This window comes from Grus americana, chromosome 4 (assembly GCF_028858705.1).
Source record: "Grus americana isolate bGruAme1 chromosome 4, bGruAme1.mat, whole genome shotgun sequence".
Lineage (NCBI taxonomy): Eukaryota > Metazoa > Chordata > Aves > Gruiformes > Gruidae > Grus > Grus americana.
The window spans coordinates 68,878,904-68,902,522 of NC_072855.1; the positions used below are offsets into that span (position 1 = coordinate 68,878,904).

General features: G+C 36.9%; 1 protein-coding gene across 3 annotated transcripts in view; it reads left to right on the top strand.

The window, feature by feature from the left end:
* Window positions 1-23,619, top strand: part of INPP4B (inositol polyphosphate-4-phosphatase type II B) — a 346,423-nt gene that overhangs the window by 226,279 nt on the left and 96,525 nt on the right. For all 3 annotated transcript variants that reach the window (XM_054824339.1, XM_054824341.1, XM_054824340.1), the window contains exons 10-13: window positions 2,986-3,097; window positions 5,523-5,595; window positions 11,951-12,098; window positions 22,812-22,942. In XM_054824339.1, coding sequence (XP_054680314.1) covers window positions 2,986-3,097; window positions 5,523-5,595; window positions 11,951-12,098; window positions 22,812-22,942 — 464 coding nt within the window. The remainder of the gene's footprint in view (window positions 1-2,985; window positions 3,098-5,522; window positions 5,596-11,950; window positions 12,099-22,811; window positions 22,943-23,619) is intronic.

Here is a 23,619-nt window from a genome sequence, read left to right on the forward strand (position 1 = left end):
TCATTTCCAAATTGAGTTCTGTTTTACTCAACTTTTTTTTTTTTTTTTATACTCTTACTTTACCCTGATGTAGTTTTAAATCAGATTTGTTTTATGTATGTCAGTCTCAGACTTGCAGGTCTCTTTGGCCTTAGAAAAATGTGTTCCCTAAAACAAGGATGGGTAGGATTTTACTTCTGGAAGTCAAGTGAATATGATTTTTCCTTTCAGACCAGGATAACAGCAAAGTGCTGTTGCATATTTAAGTCAGCCTGGTAATGATGTCATCCACTTGACACTTCGATCAGGACACGTTAAGCTGCTGAAAAATTTTCAGTCTCATAGCTACACATTTACTCTGATTTTTAAAGGTATATGTGATTTGCTAACATCTGTTTTATTCCCTTTCTCCCTGGAAATGCTGTAGTCCATTTGTTGAGGTAGCCTAGTTTCCATGCTGGTTTGACACAGGAAGGAGAAAACAAATGAAGTCAAACCACTGAGCTGTAGCAACTCAGGGAAATGTTCTTCGTTCAGAAGACACTTAAGTTGTTCTCATGCATTTCAAAATGATTATGTATTTTTTTTCTCATAAACACCCTTTGGACATTGAACCCTTCTTCCTCATTACTTCTGTATACTTTGTTAATCAGCGTAGGTTTCTTTGGTTGCAAGGCTATCTGGAATTGGTTCATTTTTAATTGTTCCCTTATTTTATTGTCACTAATGAATTTGGCTTAGAGCAAATGAAGTAGGGACACATGTAAAATATGAAGAATTATGTGTATTTTGTAAGGTTTTATATAAGAACATACTTAATTTGTATAGTTGCAAGTTGAGTGTATTCTACCGAGTTGCATATTAAAGCATGACAGTTTGCAACCAAAGTAATTATTTAAATTTGAAGCTTGGGGATAGCTATATTTTGAGACTTTACTGTAAAAAATGAAAGTTTTGATTTAGCATGATAAATAAGTATCCATGCCCGAAAAGACTAACGTATGTGCTTAACTTTAGTCAGTGTAAAGAGCTGGTATACTCTGACTTAATTAATGCCTTATACTGCATGCAGAAATACAGGTTATGTAAAATTGTGGGAGCTCAACGCAGAGGCAGGGTCCTCCCACCTGGGGCATGAGCAAGCACTCTGGGAAAGCCAGCGCATGGCAGAAGGCAGCACGGCAAAACTGAGCTGGGCCTGCCCTGCCTGAGCGCCGCGGAAGGCAATGCATGTCGGCGCGGTGCTCCTCGGGGGCTCTCGGCGCCCGAGGCAGTGGGATTCAGTTCCCAGAGCCTCACTGTGCCAGCTGGGCCTGGGGTGGTACCTCCATGTAGTACCGCACCAGGCACGCAGGTGCAGCAGCAGGCCAGTGCTCGGACTGCAGTCTTTTTCCTTGTTGGTAAAATGAAAAGAAGGGTGTTTGGGGGATTTTTTTCCCTCCTTTATGTGGTGGGTTGACCTTGGCTGGAGCGCCAGTGCTCACCAAGCCACTCTATCATGCCCCTCCTCAGCAGGACAAGGAGGGGAGAAAAATAAGAAGGGGGGAAAAAAGCACACACTTTTTTTTTTCAAGATAAAGGCAGTTTAATAAAGGAAAAGGCCATGCAAAGGCAAAACAAAAGATTTATTCTCTACTTCCCGTCAGCAGATGATGGCCGGCCACTTCCCGGAAATCAGGAAGTGTCACCTCCCAAGATCTTGCCCACTCCCAGCCTACTGGTGAGGGGGGAAATGTTGGAGAGAGCACCTTGATGCTGTGTGAGCACTGGTCAGCAGCAGCCAAAACACTGGTGTGTTATCAACACCTTGCTCCCTACCAATACACAGCACAGCACTATGAGGACTGCTACGGGGAAAATTAACTCCATCTCAGCCAGACCCAATACACCTTACTAATATAATGTGAGGGCTATTTTTTGAAGTTCTGGAAGGGGGTCTGTGTTGAAGGGGGTTTTGATGTTTTCCTGCAGTGAGGATTGTCCTAGCAATGTGGCAGTTTTTAATGGAAACACTTTTTTCTAATATTATTGTTTCTGAAAGTAATTTTTTTCTTTTTTTTTATTTGCCAGCCCTCTTGTCCCTCTTCTATGTCCTGCTTCATCACTCTTTGTCTTCATTTTTAAGATTATACACAGTATGGCCCCAAAACCCTTTGTTTCCATTCTTCTTCCTCTCTGGGCTTTTGCAATTTTGCTAAACTTATTCTTGTAATTTCCTTTTGCCGATTTTTGCTTGGTGATTGTTGTTACACTTTCCTCATTATTAATAAATGGTCTGTTACCTTTCTTTCCTTCCCTTCAAAAAATTCAGCTGTTCAGAGTGGGGAGATTGTGCCATTAACCTTGGTGTTTTGCTACCAGCAAAAGCTGAAAAAGCATTCAGTATCTCTTTGGAATTTAAACCCTTGTTTCTTCTAAAAGGTAGTGAGCAGTACTCTGGAGACGTAAATCTGAATTCCTATTTATTTTTGCTTAATTGGAAGTAAACTATTTGCAGAGATGATAATAAAGGAATTCACCTGGAACTATATTATCTTCTCCCATATAGTTAAAGAAATGGGACTGATTCATTATTTTATTTCAGCAGGAGGTTTATTAATATACTGAGCATGTTCTTTCTTCACAGATTACGTTAGGAAACAAAGCAGTGTACTGTGTGTTGAGATTGCAGGTCGTAAGTGATGCAATATGTTGTAGCCCTTTCTCTGATGGTCCACAGACAGAATAATGTCTAGAATAAAAACTTGGCAATGTTCATGGATTCTTCCACCATTTATAGCACTTATCCATCCTCAGTTTCGTGATGAAAACTTTCATTGCTATAAAGAATTTGGAGGAAATACAATATGCCTTATTGTTAACATTTGCTTTATCGTAAATAACGAGTTCAATACAGGTGACTGCAGCTATATGGAACGGAGAGGGGACTAAATGTTTACTGACGATATTTTTACTGAAGGAGTGCAATGCTGCAGATGACCGAATGTCATGGGTTTGTTTTTCCAGAACTTCTGATGGTGGAAAGACAGTTGGTACCATTGAAGTCAATCTTGTGAGGATGGGAGAGCTAGAGGATGGGGAAACGGACCACATCACAACAGATGCCCAGGATCAAAAGGTAGAAACTTGGTTCATTGCACAAAGTTAATTAGAATGATCAGCTGTACCAAATGTTTAAATTACTAATTCCAAATTGGGTTAAGAACTTAATCAAAAATTTCTGAAGTACTCTGTACACCTAATCTCTCTAAACTAAAAATTGTTTTTCATGAAAATGAACAGAGCAATACTCTATGCTCAGTTTCCTAGTCTCTCCCCTTCTTTAGGAAAAAAAGAGCTGATTTCGACCTTAACTGACCATATTTAATCAGTCCTGATCAAAAACCTGTCCATAGCGACACCATGAATTTGACTTCTTTTTCCCTTGGACAGTTCCTCTGTTTTCTGCCCTTGAAGTCCTGTTCACGTGGATTTTTATGTGCAACCTGTGCCCACAATACTGAAAACGTGGAAAGAATGACAGACAGGCAAGCCAAAGAAGAGGTGAATCCCCTTGCAAAGGGGCAGGTTCAGCTGCATTTCATGGGAGCACACAGTGGTGGGGAAAATCAGCAGGAGGGATGGCGCAGCGGTGGTGCCTCAGCGTGCTAGCACAAGGCAGCGTTGACCAGAGGGTGTATGTAGGGATTCTGAGTTGGGGTACTCGTGGTGTGGGACAAGAGGAAGGACAGAAGGGCTCAGAAAGAGCAAAAATGCTCTTCAGTAGTCAGGTTGTTGGAGGCAAAAGTGGTGGAGACTGGAGCTGGAGATTATATGGGGGATGTGGATTTGAGAGGGATGGAGAACCAAAGGAGGGAGGGTGGAATGGATTGGCTGTCTCTATGATGGCAAGAGGTTTGGGCTTGGGAGAGATACAGAAATGACTGCTCAGAGGAAACTGGGGTTTGAATGACTGGCAGTTAATAAAAAGGTCTCTTTAACTGGGTCCCTGACTGATGGCAACTGATGTACCCGTACAGAATTGCCTCCTCCTGTTATCTCTGCCTCTGCAGCCCCATTCTCACTGACCGAATTTTTGCAGACCTCATACTATGGTGTACTGCTATACACTATGGTGTATTCTGCTCTTCATGAAAAAAACACATAAAACCCCCAAAAAATCTACTTTAGGTAATGCTATAGGGAATGTAAAATTAAGGACTGTGTTTTTTTGTTTGGAAGTAACGTATAAAAATGTATTTTTTGAGAAAAGGGTGTTGTTCTGAATATCTTTTCTTCTTGGCCAAAGCAGTCTGCTTTTGGGCCAGCCTCTGAGGATAGGTTTTACACTTCTTTTTTCACCATTATTCTCAAAGGACCTCAACAGTCTTTTAAAACAATGGACCAGTGGGACCAGTTCCAAAGAAGCCAACAAATGCTGCGAAATCGTTATGGTTTTGTACTGTAAAAATTCTACAAGATATGCAACATGAACTGTTTTTTCAGCCTTCTCATTCATTTTGCAATTCTTCCATTTCAAAATGTGGAAAAAGACTTCTCACAATGATTTGAAATGCAATTAATGAGCTGTGTCTAGCTTGGGGGAGCCAGAAGGCTTTAATAGTATCTTTTTAGGGGGTTCTAATACTTGTCAAGAAAGACCAGCCTTGTGATAGCTGTATTTTCTGTGCTCTTTACAGGAGTCCTTTCTTTTGTAGATTAGTTGCATCATGGTGTTTCATCATGGAGTCTTAGTTTATATGTTCATAGTGAGGATGCAATTATGAGAATGTGGAGTTATTGAATTACTTAAAAGAAGTAAGATCTGAATTAGGGTTGCTAACTCAGTAGATAAACTATGTGCAGGGAATTCCTCATGGAAGAGTAAGGCAATAGTTAAATTCAATCTGAGCTATCAGCTGATAGAGAGTACATCATGTCTTGCTCTTTGCTTCAAGCTCTGCAAGAGAACTGGAGAAGCCCTGGGAACAGAGCTCCCTATCACCTTTAGAGGCTATCTCGTTTTTTCCTGACTGGGGAGAGGAGGAGCATTAAAAGTATACATCCTAGTGCATTTAACATAGGCTTACACCAGTTGATTTTTCCATAAACTTTTTATACTTTTATTCATTAATCTTATTACAGAAATCTTTCAATTCGCTTGTATAACAAATTACTTTAATCACAAACTGCAAGCACATTTTAAAGGCTTTTTGTCATTCCTACTTTTCCCTTGTTTAAAAATTCATGGAGTCCTTTCTGACACTGTGCATGTGAAAACTGCCTTGTCAAAAGAAACCTCTCTGAAAGCACAGAACTTTTCAAAAATTATTTTAACCTCTGCCATTGTATGGGTAGAAAACCTTTCTGATTTATTATGGAATAGCTGATCATATGTGTTACAGTATATTGGAACAGAAATATAAAGATAAACATGTAAATAATAATTAAGGGTTGGGAAGTTATATTATCAGTGATGTTTTTCAGTCTACTATTTATAAACTGCTGTGAATTTCCTTGTGACACCTGAATGTGCTACATATGTGGTTGCATTTCTTTTGTAGTGTGCATTGGTTCGTGAATGTACAGCCACTGAAGGCATAAGTGGTAAAGACAACTTGCCTTCATTAAATGCAGGTAAGTATTCTAACATCCATAAAAGATGACTGTTACAACCTACAACCTGAAGAAATCACAAAGATTTGGGGCAGACCTCTTAAAAGACTCTTCAAATGATGCACAAATTTTTAAGTTTAATATTTTAATGTTTTGTACATAATTGACAGTATCATTTTACTGAGAAATGTGAGGACAACTTTCATAAATGTCAGTTATGCTTTCTGAAACACCGCTAAAATCTCCCACTCCTACATCTTTACTGTTCAGGGATTTTCAAGACTGTCAGTGACTTCAGTGGGCATGGAATTAACCTCATAAGTTTTTGTCATGTCATTGCACGACATTCTGTTAAAGTAATTATGCATTATTTGCAACTGAATACCCTGGAGAATTAATCTCTCTCACAGCTGATGAAGTGGCCATTTCAGTTTGATCTGGAAGCTGTATGTCCTAAAATGAAGGAAGCTGTTGGCAAGGCATTCTCAATTCTAGGTCAACTCTGGGCTTGAGTGTACAGTGTGGAATAGATCTATTTCTCTTTCATTATCCTGAGAAATATTACATGCTGATATGCTGCACCATAAAAGTTTTATTAGCCCAAGTTTATGAATCTCCATTACTCTACTGTAACAACGTCACAAATAAGTTATATGGGTCATCTGAAACTACAGCGCTGTCAAGAATTCTATGTATTTGCTGCATACAGTTGAAGAGAAATGTTACTGAAGTTTTGAAACCTTTTAAAACCTTTACTGAAACTTTTTCATATGACTTCACTGATAGGACAGAAGACTTACTAGACTAGCTTTGCAGTTTGAAGGAAGCACTAGAAACCTCCAAAAAAATAGATTTCTCCATGTATTTGTCAATGCTGTAAATTTTTTTTTCTGTGATTTGTTGAGTCTAGATCAGAAGCAGGGAAAAAAAATTCTTTAAAACTGCCATTACTTTTCATTGGTTCAATTTGAGACTATATATGTTGGAGGAAAAGATACTCCTTGAGAATTACTAAATGCACAGGAACCACATCTGGCTCCTGAAATTCCTGAACTGAAAATAGCTGGAGGCAGGGAGAGTATCTTGCATCTCTAGGTGTCTATTTATGGCTCTTCTTGGAGACAAGATACAGAACCAGTTGAACGATTTGGTCTAACTCAGTGCAGCCATTCTTTGATTCTGATTCTGTATGTCATCCAGATAAGTGGGTCGTAAAGAAATGACATGTCTGGTCAGAGAAAATGTTACTGAATCACAACTGATTTTTTTCAATTTGCCACCTCCATTGCGTCGGTTTGATTGGGGCGGCTTCTTGGGTTTTTTTGGGTGGGGAAATGCTGTAATTTAGGCAGTGTACTTTATTGGTACTGTTGGAACTTCCAAGGTCGCTGTCAGTTTTATGAATAATGAAGTCTAGATCACTTTGTCAAGAGTGTTTGCACATGATTCTACAGTATATCTAGACAACACTTAACATTTCTATATTTATTGTTCTCATGTACAAACACAGAATATAAAACCTAACCCCCCACTCAACATTGCTAGGTTTATAAAGTCAAACGTACTATGGAAGTGTTTTGTCATTTTTTGTTTTTTTAAAAGAGTTGAGGGGAAAGAGCAGAACTGCAGATGCATAAGCAAGAAACGACAGCAGGCAGGATATTGGAAAGAATTCTCAGTCACAGGAAGTTTGTTCTAATAAATACTTATTCCTCAGTCTGTTTCCTGTACTTGTGACTTCTTTTCACCTGGGCATTGCCTCCACTTCCCTGCTGACACCTGGCACTAGTTCCAGGTTTTGTCAGTCCCGTTCTTTTTATTAAATTCCTAATTTCTTTCCTTAGAAAATTTTAGCTCTCCTTTTGTACTCTCAGTCTCTTTGCCCAACCAGTCAGACTTCTTCCCCAGCATGCTTCCATGACTGGGCTTCATGCGGATCCAAAGCTCTCTGTGTTGCCTGGAGACTGGCTTTCTAATATGAGTACCAGCGCTGCCCTTCAGCGTATTGTACCACGTGCTAGCTCTGCTCCAAAAATGTATTTATCCACTCTGTAGGAATGACATGTGCATAATTTTGTTGGTTTTAGAAGCTGGAAAGGATGCAAGAATTTTCAATAAAGGTAGACCTTTGGTGCACGTATGAGGTACTTAGTTCAACTTTTTGAGTTTTTACATAGTGAGATTTCTTTCCCAAGGCCTATGTTGTTGTCAGATCTCAGTGGATTCCCATGGACATAGTAAAATGCACATCTCTGTAAAAGATTTACTGTCAAAATTTAAGTTTATAAAGCACAGAACTTTCTGTTGCAGATTTCTGGCCTCATTCTGTGCAGCTGGACCATCTTAAATGAAAATTTTGAAAAATGATCAGTTTAAGCCAGACAGATTTCAGTGTTGTAAAATTAAAAGCAATCAAAAACAAGGACTGAAGGGAAAGGAAACAGTATCAATAATGTGGTAGAAGTGTATTACAGGCAACCTGATAACATCATCATTGCCTGCACTACTTTCCCTGTTGTGTACATACAGAACCATCTACAGTACAGTATATATTCCATATACATATGTATTTAGTACATGTGTATACTGTTGTAAAGATTTCTGGTTCTTTCTGTCTCATGTTATCTGTCAGGCCTTCAAAACTATGAAACTGAAAAAATACCCCATGTGAATCTTTAAGCCTGTAGGCAGAGATGCACGTTGGCATTCTTCTGAAATTTAAATCTTAATATAAGGAACTCGCAGCCCTCAAGTGAGTTATGAGGCACTTACTGAGTGAGTGGGAATGAGTATCATATTTCACAGAGGCTTATCACTATTCCATTTATACCCCAAGAGATTGAATTTGTGTGTCTCAAAATTCAGTTATTTATTTATAACACAGCAGAGTTTGGCAATTGTTTGCATGTAAACATATTGCGCTTTACAATAAGAAAGGGAATAAAAGTAACTGAAATTAAGCAAAAATTAAGAAAGCTGAAATTATTCTTCCTGAGATGATATGCATAATACACCTATCCTACAAAGGAAGATATAAATAGAAACACTGTTAGTAAATTAGTATATGGCAGCGGTATGCTTTGATCTATGTTCAATAGGGAACAAAAATGAAAACGGAGTATTCAATCTTCTATTAATTTTTTATTTTACTTGCAGGGGAAGCAATGTGAAGGATATTGCACGGAATAAAAAGCACAGAGGTCTTTAAATTTAAAAATGAGAATGTCCAAAAATATGGATGGTTAAATATATAGCATTGGATTTCAGGCTTCATGCTATAGAGAAAGGCTTTTAAAATAGAGTTTTTCTCTTTTTAACCACTGCAGTTCATCTGGAATTTTTTTTTTTTCCAGTGCCTTTCATGATCACCATCTAAATACAGGAAGGACTACCTTTATGAAACTCTCACTCATTTTAATAACTACTTTTTATAAAATCCAAATCTAGTCTTGCCATTCTTACTGTTTAGGTGGTTTTACATGCCTTCTGGATTTGTTTTTTAGACAACTTGTTGTAATTATAAAGCAATTATTGTTTTAATTGGAAAGGAAAACACATCTGAGATTTTTATGGAATCGCATGACTTCAGTAGCTCTGTTTATAAGAAAAACATAAAGTATTGTGCAGCTTTTAATGACAATCTCAAGTTGTAGCAATACTGCAGATGGGAATTATTTAGATTCTGTGTGAAAACAAAATTCCCAGGCTTTTTTCTGAGTTTGTAAATGAAATTTTCTTCATAAACCCCTGGACAGAGGTTTTGGCCATGTTTTAAAACTTGCAACACACTTGAGATTATCCCCATCTGAAAATGGAGGATAGTACCTGAAGAGTGGTTTAATAATTCTAACAATGACAAAAGTCACAACTTTGGATCCACATTTTCAAAGTAATTTCTAGTCTCCCTTGCTATCATGCTGCAGTCCTGTTGTGATTTTGTTTGCTTTTGGGGTTTTCCTGTGATGGTAGTGGTGATAGTGTGGATATGGAGGAAAGAGATTGTGGAATACGTATGTGCATTAGGTTCTCACAGACAAATGTGAAATTTTGAACGTAATAGATTCTGAGTGCAAATCTAAGGGCTGTTCTTGGAAAAACATCCTTTCATAACTTCTTAGGAAGCAGATATAAAAAGGTAAAATAGCGAAGAGAGCCTTTTGTGTCTGAGGCATCATCATTTGAAACGTTCTGGTGAAAAGGATCAGCCTGCTTACTAGTGAACAGGTGGCACTACAAAAAAAAAAAAAAAAAAAAAAAAACAACAAACCAAAACCACACACACAAAATAACCCCAACCCAGACAAATGAAAAAACCCCAACCCCCAAATGAACCCAAAATTATCATTTGTTTTGGCAGGTTTCTGTTTAAGGGTAGATCTGAAATAGCCCTTAGTCTCTTGAGCTCTCCCTGACATCTGAAGATTGTCATTCTCTGTCTTATTAATGGAAGATGATCGGTGCCATGTGTCTACTTTGTCGATTGACAGAGGCTGTCAGTATTATTGACAAAACCAATTTCTTTAATTAGAAGAATCTCAGCAAAAGAGGAGGAAAATAGGAAACCATTATAGCATATTTTAATCAAGTAATATAATAAAGCCCAGACACTGAGTGTAAGTTGATCATAGGCACAGGACTTCGAGATGTGGGGTTTTTTGTAGTGGACAATAGTTAAGTCTGTGTGGTGAGGATTCTCAAACTGTAAAATGTGTGTAAAGATGCTTAAACATTGAGGTATTTGGGGTGTTAGTAGTAAAGAAAAATTGCTGTTATTCATATGCCATAGCTATCAAGCATCTATTAGGCTCATTCCATAACAGTAAATCAGAATTTAGTTTTTCAAAGTAAAATCACTAATAAATAAAGGTAAATTACTCTAAAAAGTCTTCCCATTTCTCATCTAAGACTAATGGTTAAAGACATCTCAGTAGAGTGATGGGGAAAGAAAACAATATATCTGCAATTACTCAAACATGATTATTTACAACTTTCCTTTCTTCATGAGTTGCCAACAACCATTTTATTACAGATATCTTTCAATCTATGGTCTTGTTTTAGGCTTTTCCTAAAGGACTTCTGTTAAAAAACAGTTTGATTAGATAGACAAGACAGTTTGTGTATCTTCAATAACTTGGTCTGTGTTTTTCATTCTCTATAAATCAGCCTACATAGACAATAATGGTGGCAGTGAGTCGTGAAGCTGAAATTTCTATTAGTAGATGTCGTTTTGACAGCAACAGTTTCCTCGCAGTGCACACAGGAAATGCATTCCTTTGAGTTATAGACCATTCAGTGGCAGATCAATGGGAGCCTGCTCTAAGGCAGCTTTTTCCAGAAGCCTGGTAGAGAGGTACTGTTGGAGAATTTGGATGGCTGTCCAAAGTCATTCTGAGTTAGGAAGTAGTGGATGTGTGTGTTAAATGACAATCATTTGTCTCCAAGTAAGCTTATCAAAGTAGTCAAACAAAACTTTTCTTTCTCAGCTTTTTGTCTATTTGTTCTTTCTGGAAAATTAGTTATAAGAGTAAGGGAGGGGAAAAAAAAAGGAAAGGAGAGAGTAGAAATTTTCCACCTTTATTATAGATCATCATTGTAAGACCTGAATGGAAATGTAACCAACATGTGAGAGCTTTAAGATAAAAAAACCACGGTGAACTTTAAGCATAGCTTTCCAAGACATCAAGTAACATGATTTTTCCTATGTCAAGTTACAATAGTGATCCGAGAACAGTGTGTGTAACGTATTTACATGATTGTTATATTTATTTCTATGTAGTGGCAGTCTCTTGACTATGTCAATGATCAAGTTGACTCTAAAATGGCATCCTCTTGACCATGTCAATGGTCAAGTTTCCTTCAATGTAGATGCACACCATGTATTTGTATTAAGGACTTCTGTGTGTGCATATCATGGAGAAGATGCGTTAGATATAGCTCAGCTCTGAGACATGCTTCACTTGTCCCATGCAATTTATTAGCAATACGAGTGATTCTAGCAGATGGTAAGCGATGGCATTGACTATATGTGAGTTCATTGTTTATTTGTGTATTCTGTTTTTCCTAACTGCATCTTAAGTGTAAGAAGAGAGAGCATAATTTACATTCTCACTACACTGAAATGCTAAATTCACAGGATATCTACTGTGCGGGTAAAATGTGATTTATCTAATGTACTAGTACTACTTTGTCGTCCACATGCCACTATAATAAATTAAATAAAAGTTTAATGTTTTTAATAGAATTTTAATGGTTGTAAAATTAATTCTGGAAGCAAAGGGGGAAATAATGTATTATTTTGGGATGAAATTGTTGTCATAAATTTTCAAAGAGTCATATAACCACAGTAAAGCAATGATATAATTTTTCCTCTCTGCAGTGTTAAAAAACCCAATCTGTAAGTTATATAGATTCCCTACTTCTGACAATAAATGGATGCGGATCCGGGAACAGATGGCTGAGACCACCCTCTCTTTCCATGTTCCTAAAGAACTGATCAATCTGCACATAAAGGAGGATATGAGAAGGTAAGGAAAAAGAAGTAGCAGCAATAGTAAATATTAGATTTTATTTTTCTGACTTGGAATAATGTAAGTGATGAGCTAAAAATATTAATTCCTAGTATGAAATAGGCAAGGTACAGTGATCTTTTTTGGCTGCTAAGAATTTACAGCTGTAACTGAACAACTGAATTCATTGCTCAGAATTTTTAGGACTCCCGTGACTTCATAAGTTTTGAACAATGGGCTGTGCTAGAGTGAGGTTGAGACTTTAAATGTGTGAGCATCAGCATTTGGTTAACAATATAAATATTCTGAAAACTTAACATTTTATAAATAAACAACATATGACGATGGTGTGAACTACATTGTAGTGTGTTTGGCTTTGCGTCTGGGCAGCGCTAGTATCACAAACATTATGCAAGCAATGGAAAATGACGTGTTTGGAGTTAATAAAGGAGCAATGAGAATATAAATCACATTCTTCTAACTAATGTAAGTTAGTTGGCATAAGAAAAGGATACCAAAATAATGTAAGTTTGAAACCTTTTGCTTATGTTTGGCCTTGTAACCAGGAGAAACATCTGAGGATCAATATGTACGGCCTGGGAAAAAAGAGGATAGAGAGTACAAGTGTCCCAAAATCCTTTGTATGTCCAAATTCCCAGTGCAGCGACTAAAATGGCAGCCTGTCCTTGAATACTTGTAAGCTCTGCTGATACAGCTGTGGAAAAAAGCAATATTCTAAGCAGTCCAGGGCTTCCCTGAAAGCATGCCTTCTTTTTCCAGTGATAATGGATGATGTAGAAAGTGTCTCCCCATGAAAGTTGCCTCATAGGTGGGCATCTGGTCTCATGTATAAGAGTAACACTGTGAGCTGCATCCCAAAGCCATCCTAGGCACTTTCAGGCAACTCTCTCCATCAGAGGGGGTTGCCTGTGGTTGTTTACAGTGGTTGTTTGTCCTGTCTTTTTTATTCACCCCATCTGCTGCTTTTGCATGATCTTTTTATGCCAATAGAACAGCATGTGGGAGATCAGAATCTTGCTTTTAATAAAGTCAATGGACTGATACATACTTATGCATGGTGATGATGGGTTATAAAAATCATATGAATTGTTATAATACTTTATTTTATTCATTTAATACTGTGTTTAGGCATTTATGGCCTGATCTTGTTTAAGAATACTAATGTGTAAGGGTTTTTTAGTAAGCAATAAAAACAGATTATGCTGACTTGCACAGTTCATCCACTTCCCAGATTTTCATTTGCCCCATGGGTAAATGCCTTTTAAATGTTAGAGGATTACTTTAACCACTTTTACTACTACTTCGTTATTCTCTCCAAAGGCATAATGCAAGCAATAGCGCTTGCTGTTATTTCATATTACAGCATTCACCTCCTTGTATAAAGTCATAGTAAAGAATCACCACGGTTTGTGATTTGTTTGTGGTTTGTTTTTTTTTTAATGATTATTCAATAGTCACCAAAATAAAGAAAAGCTTTGAGGAGGAAACAGAAGTAAAAGCTGGTCAAAGATTGAGGCAAGTGGTTCCAATTTTCCTGACTGCCAGTGTGGTTAGCTGTTCAAGCCTAGTAGAAAGCATGGGTGTGAGGGAAAGAGAGACAAAGTGATTGTATCAATCTGAGGGAAGAGGTAAGGCCAACTAAGAGGAACAACAACTTGTGGTAGAATACTAGCAAATGGTGGGAATGGGGACATCTGTGTCACTTGTCATTGTGTAAGTGTGTAGGTTGGAGTTTCAGCTTTGTATGGGCTTTGCTTTTTGAAATAATTGCAAAGATGTGTGCTCTTGTGGACTCCTTACATTCATAAACTAGTAAAACGATGTTAGGAGGCTATTGTTATGTTAGTTCTTGAGCTCGTACAAAACTTACACTGTACCATCATGAGGCTATTCTCTTCTGAAGTATTATTCTCTGCATCTTTTTTTCCCCAGTTAGTATAAAAGAACAAATATTTTTGTCTCAGAGGGCACTTCTTATCATCCTCAGCCTTTTTCATTTTATTCTTATTGTGGCTTCAATATAGTCAGGTCTGAAGCAATTACCTATAAAAAATATCCAAGTAAAGTGTTAATCCCATTCAGTATTGTATTTTAAATTGTAATTTAAATTCCCTTTTCTCATAGCTCTTAAGATTGTTTATCTCTTGACAGAGCTACAAGGTTCTTTATTAACCAAACTTTTTCATTTACTGACATGATACTCTGAAATATGTAACCTCTAAGGATGTTTAACACTGTTTTTCAGCATGAAATAATGTTTTTGAAGATACGCATGCATTAAAGATTTTATCCTTCGAACCTCCCTGAAGTTTTAATAGGAACTATATGGTCATTTTTATTGCTCTAATAAGGGCCATGCAGTCTGCTTTGCTGGTTTTTATTAAGAAATTATTTCTGTTTCCTCTTTGAGGTTTGCCAATGAGTTCTTCCCCCTGTTTTTAATATTTCTTTACACAAATCTTGTCCAGATATTTTGCATCTATCATACGAGATTTGCCAAGTAGTTCTTTGAATCTAATGATTATAAAAAACACTCAGTAGTTTACAATAGTTGTTCAGAAAGTTTGTTGACCTATATAATCTAAGCTTGCAGTTGTAGATGAAACTTGTACTAGGTCAGCACAGCAAGAGAATTAGGAGACTATAGTAGAAGCTGCAGGGCACACGTCTTTCAGATTTGCCACTAAAGCTCTTTTGAGTCCCTTAGAATCAAACTCGGCTTTGGCTGAAAGGAAATTCCACCTACTTATGACTGAATTAGGTCCATGGCATTTGTAGTCAGATATTTCAGGGATAAATTGCTGAACTTTCCTTGAACCCTCTCTCCAAAGTACACTCAAGCTTTCCTCCTGCATCAGGAATGGCTGTCCTGTCCCAACTCCAGTAGCCTTTTCTTGTGCAAATCTATGCTGCTTGTCTGTTTTCTTTCTTGTAACATTACAGAATAAGGACAAAGTTCAGACTGATTGATGTATGTTTTTCTACTACCTTTTAATACACAACTTCTACAGAGAAATGGAGACCTGGGCAGAAATGCCATGTGTTGGAAGTAGCCATTGGTTTTCCCAGACCTTTGCATGTTATTTTTCACACGACTTACTTTTGAGCAATTGCACTCAAAAACTTTGTATTGATAAGAGGTAATAGCATAAAGAAGTTATTCTGAGTAAACTTACCATGACTTCTGAAGCTGTTTGAACCAAGCACTTTTAGGCACTGTTAATATGCTATCCACTTAAGGACTTTTAAAACCTTCAAGTAACGACCTAGCACAAATGTTGAAAGTAGTAATTTTTTCAACACTTAAAAAAAATCTCCAAATGTGTCAGTAAAACATAGCTCAAATATATGCGTATGCAGTATTTACCCCATTGTGCATCATAAAGGATGGAAAATCTATCTCATTGTCCATCAGTTACTGGATAGAGGAATACAAGTATATGAATGTAAGTGTAACTTGAAGTTTTGTGAGTGATGTTTAGACACTTGTCCTCCTCAAACATGATCAGTTTAAAAACCATGAATTTATAAACTAAAGGATAAAATATATTGTAATGGATCAATACTACATAATTCTCTGTCCTCTTGATTTCACTGTTCATAGCTAATTTTGGAAAAGATGGCCTCTGTGAAAGTCTGAGGCATTTTCATGTCAGACTTAATGAAGTAAAATTTGCTGGGCTTTACTTTGTTATTGGGTGTTTAAAGTTGTAGTGCACAGGAGTGGAGTAACATTACCTGGTTTGTTTGGTGATAGTTACCTCTACATAACATTACCTATTATTCAGCAGTGTTGAAAGCTATAAAATGTTAACTTACATTCTGACTTTTCTGTCAGAGAGAGGTTTTTGTTGTTGTTTTCTGCAAAATCCACCCAGGTCTTAAGATTCCAGAAAACCATTCTGTACCGGTCAGCAACGCTTCTCAGAGACTCGCTGCTAAAATTTCCAGATGTTATATTTGTGTACAGCATACCCTGGTCTTAAAGAAGTCCATATTGAGCAAATGATATAACTTGTAGGTCTTATTAGTCTCCTACGGTGTAGTGAAGGACAATACAAAACCAAAGCAAAAGATAATCTTTTTCTCAAGATTATAATTATTTTAACACACTCAAATTCTGTCATCACAAAAAGCATTTGAATTTTACTAGAGATTTGCACTTAACGGTACGTATCTGTGGTTCTTACGGCACTAATTTGGGTGTAATTTTGTCAGTTCATGTCAGTGGGGGTGCAGAGAATATAAATTAGAGGCATTTAGGCACTAAGGTGATAAAAAAGCTTTGTACAGTTTTATTATGTTGCTCCTGTCATGAAGGTCCTCACTGTGTATTTTGAATGAGGTGCTCTGATTAATAAATTGGGGAAAAAAGAAAATGGAAAGCCACAAAACTGTTTAAGTACTTGAGTAATTATGCAGTTAATAATGTGATTAATCTTCCTCCATACATGATTCCAAGCTGAAAGAAATGAAGTTATAAACTATAAAAGTAAAATGTTTTTGCTTATATCGTAGACCTGAAGCAACATTGTCTTAAGCTGATTCCAGTGTTTCCTGATGAAACAGTAAAATTTAAAAAATAACCAAAGGGAAAAAACACCTAAACCAATACTATACACCATTGCCAGTTTCTAAAATATAATTTAGGATTGAAGTGTAAATTCCACAGATGCCATTCTGAGTATTACTGAATTTAAGACTCTCTGCAGTCGTGTGATGCAGGAGAATTTTCTTCTGCTATTAAATGTGAATCATAGAATTAACCTCAAATGATCATGCTGTTTGAAGATCTTGAGTCTTTCAAAGATAAACCCAGGTAATAAAATATCCAAGGAAGGGGAAGAGTTTTAAGGCAGACAGGAAGAAATGGGTTTAATTTAGCTTGCATATTGTCAACACTTTCGGATAATAAAAAGGTGATGGTGGTGGATAAAAATGCAAAAGGAACTTAAAAACTCCAGCTGTCAGGAACGGTATAAAATATTCTCAAGCCTTTGCAAATCCCAGTCTATTCTCCACATATACACGGAAGAAACAGGTTTTTAAATATTTTTAATGCATTTGGTGGCTTGTTTCTTTGGGGGTGGTTTTGTTTGTTGTTGTTGGTTTTTTTAAACAAATGTTTAAGGCATGCAAAAGGTAGGCACAACCTTCATTTTAGTTTTTAGTTGCTTGTCAGGTCAGGCTTACCAGAACCTGAAATAGTTTTAGGAAATTCTGTAAAAACAGAAATGCAGCAAAGGCTTTCAAGAGGTTCTAAATGAAAACTATTAGGAAAGAAAGAAAAAAAAAATACCCTTTTATTCATTTTTGTGGTAGCTTCCTCAGAGGGAATTAAATCCTCCTGAGTAATTATTTGTCTGGTTTAGAAACTATATAGTAAAAAGCTATGATTCTTTCTTTTATTTCTGGAGAGAATGTTATATTGTTTTGATGGGTTGTTGCCTATATATCACAGGATCATAACTTGTGGTAAAGAAAAATGAGAGTAATTTTATCTGCTTCTGTTCTACAAAAAAAATGATGAAATGGTTGTCCATGAACATGTACACTTTGAAGTTTGTTAGGAAAAATAATTCCTGTGCTCCTTTCCTTAGAAGGAAGCTTCTAAGCTTCCTTTACTTAGGAGTGATTGAGTCATGCCCCAAAGCTTATGATGTATATTTACTCCAAAGCTCCTGTTTGATAAATATTCAGAACTTTGTTGCCTTTATAATATTATAAAACCTTGCAAATATAATCTGCAGAAATGTTTCATCTTGTTTTGAATCCTGCTAAGCACTTTGCTTCTGATGTTTTGTGAAGGTGGATTTCAGAAGCTAATTTTGCTTGATGGAGAAAAAAAAATCACTTCCTTTTTTTCGGTTTTGAATTTGTAGTGTTTGCTTCACTGGGAATTGCATCACTGGATTTTTGAAGTTGAATGAATCAAAAATTACTACTTTGTCTTCATGCAGCATTTGTGGTTTATGTGCTTTTATCATATATCCTCTTAATTATCTCTTCTTCATATAATTACACTGATCTTTTCAACTTCATCTTTCAATTCGTGAAGATCTGTGCTGTGTCCTTAATGATGGAAATGGCTATTCCTGCTGTTTCCTTTTCTGAGACAATCAGATCCAAAAAAGTTCTTTGAGGAAATGCCCCCTTCTGACTCATCTTGCTCCTCTTAATATCTTGCCGCTGTTTTTTGCTTTGTTTTGATTTTATTGTCACTGAACACAGGTTTTCACTGTGCATCTCACAGTGGTTTGTGCACTGTTGAAGCTAGCGGTAGTTTTGCAAAAATAAGTTCATTGGGAACATGATTTTGGTATTAGGACTTTTTTAAAATAATTTTTGAACATGATGCATACCACTCATTCAAAGTACTCCTTACAGAATTCTGTATTTTGCACTTTCAGCATTGAATATGCTTCCTTTAGACTTGTAAGCTGTTTCTATATCCTCATATCCAAAGTGATGAGAGAGAGTCTTTTTCTGTTACTATGGTCATCAGAGTGCATGGCACAAAGCAGAAACTATCAACATGAATAATACAGGAAATTCTTTGCGCCTCTTTCAGGTGCTTTAGGTAGCTTACTATAATCATGCACCTAAAGTATTCTTATAAACAAAATTAAAAAAAAAAAAAGCATGAGTTGATAAATCAAAAGGCAGAATATTAATCTGAGCCTTGGGTGCTCAACCATCATTTGATAATGGGCTTCATTGAACATTTTCTTGAAACAAAAAATTTCCATGTAGTTTTACTTCGAGTCTAATGGCAACAGCATTTAACTGCAAGTAATGTCAGAAATGTATCCAGTCATGTAGTGCTTATGGACCTCTGGTTGTCCTCATGTAGTTGTTCATAAAGAAAAGCACAGATACTGCAGTCCAGGCACAGATCCTCCTAAACCATCCTGCATAGCAGTGTAGTAGCTTGCGCAATGACTGTACTTGCCATCAGCAGGGGAAGGCTGGGTAAATCTCAAGTCCCGTAAAGGGCAAAGTGCCCAGGAATTGTAGCTATGTAAATCGGTAAGGCATTCTGAGTAAAAGAAGTTGTTGCTTTTTAAGTAGGAGCCTGAAATGAAGGTTCATGACATTTCTAATAACGCTGTGGGATCCTGAGGAGTCTCATAACTTATGCGTAGAATTTTTCATCTCTTTAAAATTGTGTTGTGTTAGCACCAATGATCATTAATCTTTATACTAACAATCAGCGTGGTATAGAGTGCTTTCAGCAGAGTGGGATCCAATTTTGATTTTTTTTCTGCCATAATGACAGATAAGAGTAACAGGTACATTTTAGAATCTTTTAATGGGGAGCTGCTTCCAACCATAATGGGAAGTGCTCAGTGAAAGCTGGCAAAATCAGTCTACTAAAGGAAAGAATGGATGTGAAATACAGAAAGTACCTGAGAAAGGCTTTAAAATAAGCTAATTAGCTACCATTTGAAGTGGAGGAGGAGGGATGGGACGAACTGTTTACATCTGCATTCTGGTTAGATACAAATGGGGCAAAATTACATCAAGGCCACTGAGGAAGATACTGAAGTAATCAAGGCAGGAGACAATGAAAGTTGAGACATGCTCCTGGGTGGGAGTTTCCGTTGTGCATTGACAGAAAAGACTATCCAGGAGACAGTTTGATGAGCTGAACAGCAAGATGTAGACCAAGCTTGGATTTGATTCTGTAAGAGTTGAAGTTGATGCTGAGCACAGGATCTGTCATGGTGATGAGTGCAATTACCTGGAAAAGACTTTGAGAGGGGATTTGGAGTGAGGGAAGAAGATGATAAATAGCTCTATTTTAACAATATTGAGTTTGCTCTGAGCTTTCTGCTCTGTTGACAAGCTATTCAAAATTCCATGGCTGCACTGAAAAGGTGAATCAGTAACAGATTTGCCCTCTGTAGAAACAGTATATATTATAAATACTAGTTTTCCTCTGTAGCACAATTGTTGTTTGACACGGTTACTGGTTGAAATGTGTTTTTAAAGTTATTCAGTGAAATAAGTTCTCATATAAGTATTATAGTATTATAAAAACAAATGAAAGATTTTTTTTTTAAGATTGTGATTGTGGGTATTAGTACGAACTATAAACTTCCAAATTTGAAAAATATTATCTTTCTTCAATCTGTTTGTTTGCTTTTGGGAGGGGCCCTTCATGATAATGATAATAAAGCTTGGTACAATGGAATATTGTTGATGGAGCTTAGATATAGGAAAGAGAATTCTTTTTTTCAGCCATAACTTAGAGTTGTACTGAGTCAACAACAGCAGTGACAAATAGTAAGAAATCGCAAGACACAAATAGTATCTAAATCCTATGAATTTAAAAAAAAAAAATCTAAAATGTGCAAGAGGGCTATTTTTGGAGGAATAGTGTCTATGCCATATAAAGTAAATATAAATCTATTATCTCGTGGTTTTAGTCTTACTGTATTTTAATATGAAAATAAATTTAGAAAAGATAGTAATTAAAGTTTCCATGGTCTATTTGCTCTAGATTACTATAAAACTGCATGCTTACTTTATTAAAACAGTACAGGTAAGATTGTCTTTTTATGACATACCAGTGGCTGTATTTTGACTTCAGTGATGCATATGTGTTTCTGAGATGAAACAAACACAAACCTTGTCTACAACGAGCAGGGTTTGACACTCCTTGAAAACATGTTAATATGGTGGAATTTGAGCTTTCCCTTCCCATTGCTGTTGGTGTCAGTGGAGTTACTCATAGTCAGCCAGTTAAACCAGTTTGGGGTTTTGGTAGGATTTTTTTAGTCTGAGATGAGGGGTTTCTACTCCTGCTGTTGCTTGACTTGAGCATGGGACCAACAGCTCCAACAGTGGGTTTTCCATGGGATAGAGGGCTCTGAAAGTGGCGTATTGATGTGCTCACCTCTCGCTGTGTAGTATTTCTCCGGTCTCTGCAGAATACTATATTCCTGTATAGGAGGAGCAGTACAGTTTTGGATCTCAGCCAGGTCCAAACATTGTTCCTAAAACTAATAAGGCAATTTAAATATTAAGGGCCAAAATATCTTCACTGCAAATAAAAAAAATTGTATACCCTGCCAAATCTTATGAGCTTTTCTTAAGAGGAAGCCCTGAGATTTACATTTAATGGGATGTCTCATTTTAAGCTGCTAAAAACTTGCAAGGAAAATGGTGGTTGAACGTGGCGGTTTTGTCCTTTTACTGATGATTCTTATGCTACAGCATTGCCAGTTTGTATCAATGGAGGAAAGTTGAACTGTTTCATCTACTTCTATTCTTCAGGTTGAATGAAATGGAAAAAAGTAATCACACCTCATTAGTAAACTCCCAACAAGTTCATGTATTATAATCTTTGTTTCCATTTTGATACTTTCAAGGATGTGTATAAACTAAATGCCTTAATTCTGCTTCCAGTGCAATCTGTTTGATTTTCGTTGTTGTATTAACCAGAGGCAGAATTATGCCTATATAGATTATTCTAATACCGTTCACTCTAATGCAAAACTAATAACTATAGGGAAAAACATCAGGGTATCAGTGTGGGGCTTTTCTGTTTAATAAATAATTTTAAGACTTTTTGGCTAGTGGTCAGAACTGTTGTGGTCAGTGTAGCGCTCTGTTCCTGGGCTGCAGTCTCATTAGTATTTTTCTCCCCCCTTTCTGCCTCCCCTCTCCTTGTTTTTCCTTTTTCTTCAGTAATTTTCCTATATGTAAGAGCCATCCTCTGGAAGCCTTTTTTGAGACTTCTAAGAATTACAGTGAAACAGTCTGCTTGATACGTTGAGGAAAATGAGGAAAACTAGTTGGTCATGTTGCACAAGTTTTCTCCTGAACAGTAATTCCATGTGTTTGAAGAGCCAAGATCTTTCATTTTCAGTTTCTTTAAAAGTATGTGCTCCAAAGTGGCTCTGGGATAGATAGATATAGGATGAACGTACTTTGCAAGTGAGGAAAACAAACAGAAAGCCCACTGTACTGTAACTAGACTTGTTTGTGTAGGAAATTAAACTGATCCCTATTTCACTCAGGTCAGCTCTCAAGAGTGTACAGGAAAGCTGATAATTTGCTAAAGGATTTCCTTTTGGATTTTCAGTGACATGTTTGGTTACCATAACACTGCTGTTTTGACCTGATGAACACAGCTGTAAGGCTGAAGATTAACTTTTAGGGGTTTTTTTTGGTTTGTGTTGTGTTTTCTTTTGAACACTAAAGAAATGTGGCGAGTGCTGGTGTGTTAGTTAAACTGACTTTTGCTAGATCTGTGTTTGTGATGTGTATGAAAGTATCCAAAGAGTGGAGTGTATCAAAACAGGTATGCTGCAAGCATTGGGAAAGGAGCAAACTTTGTGTTCTTTGCAATAGTGCTTAGTATTTCTTCACAAGAAGTTACTTGCTGTGAACGTGGCTCTCTGGAGCCTGGAAGCTTTCTTACCTCCAGGGAAGAAATAATATTTCAGTTTGCAGGCTGTTGCATTTGTACCAGATGAGTTTTGAACACAAATTACTCTATTATTCACCCATTTGACATTCTTTATTGTGTAGCTGAAAAACAGAGCTGAAATCAGCAGATTTTACAAGCATCATGAAAACAGATTTTATTTCAATTAGGAAGCGCTTTTGATGTTTTTTAACAAACGGGTTTTGGATTAATTTGGATGAATGTTAAAGGATTAATGACTTAATGCCTTCTCTTTTTGCCTTTTGATACAGGAATCAGGAACTTAAGGACTTGGGAGAACTTGCTCCTCACTGGGACAATATGCGCAGAAGTGTTATTGCTCACTGTGATCAGATGTTGAGCATGTACCAGGATACTCTGGCAGAGCTTGCGAAGCATACAGGTATGAATCTATGATTCTGTGAAAGGAGCCTCTCCTCTTCTGGAACAATTAAGAATTAATTAGATTGATTGTTATTAAATACTGACATATTCAGCAGAAATAAAACACATAAAAATGATATATTTGTAATCATTGTATTTCTGAGACACTTGCAGGTGTCCTGTTTCCTCATCTAATTTTTTTCATGAGTTCCAGCAGTTTTTCCACAGTTACCGTGGTATGTGGTTATACAGCAGCCAACTAAAAAATCGGAGAAATGTGTGTGTGTTTTAATTGCATGTTCCCTTGAATACACTGTATTTTAATATTATATTGAATACTATCTGCCCATGGTTTTTCTTGAAGCCTAACTTAGGTTACATTTAACAATCTACAGGGTAACAGTAACATCTAGCTATGCTTTGTGTATCCTCAGTGTAGTAGTTGTCATTGCCCACGTTGTGCCAGAAAAGCACAAAATTAGTAGGGGATGGGCAGTTTGTCCTCAGTCCAGAAACAGCAATAAGTGCTGCCTTTTTTTCACGTGGAGACGGTGGTCTTATGTTCTGATGTGCACTGGGTGCTTGTTCAGTTAATATCTGCTGGAGTCCTGCGGTCAGGGACTGTAATGTATTGTAGTGTCTGCATGCCGGTGGAGTAATACAGCATCAGTGACAAATGTGCAGAAAAGGCAGCTG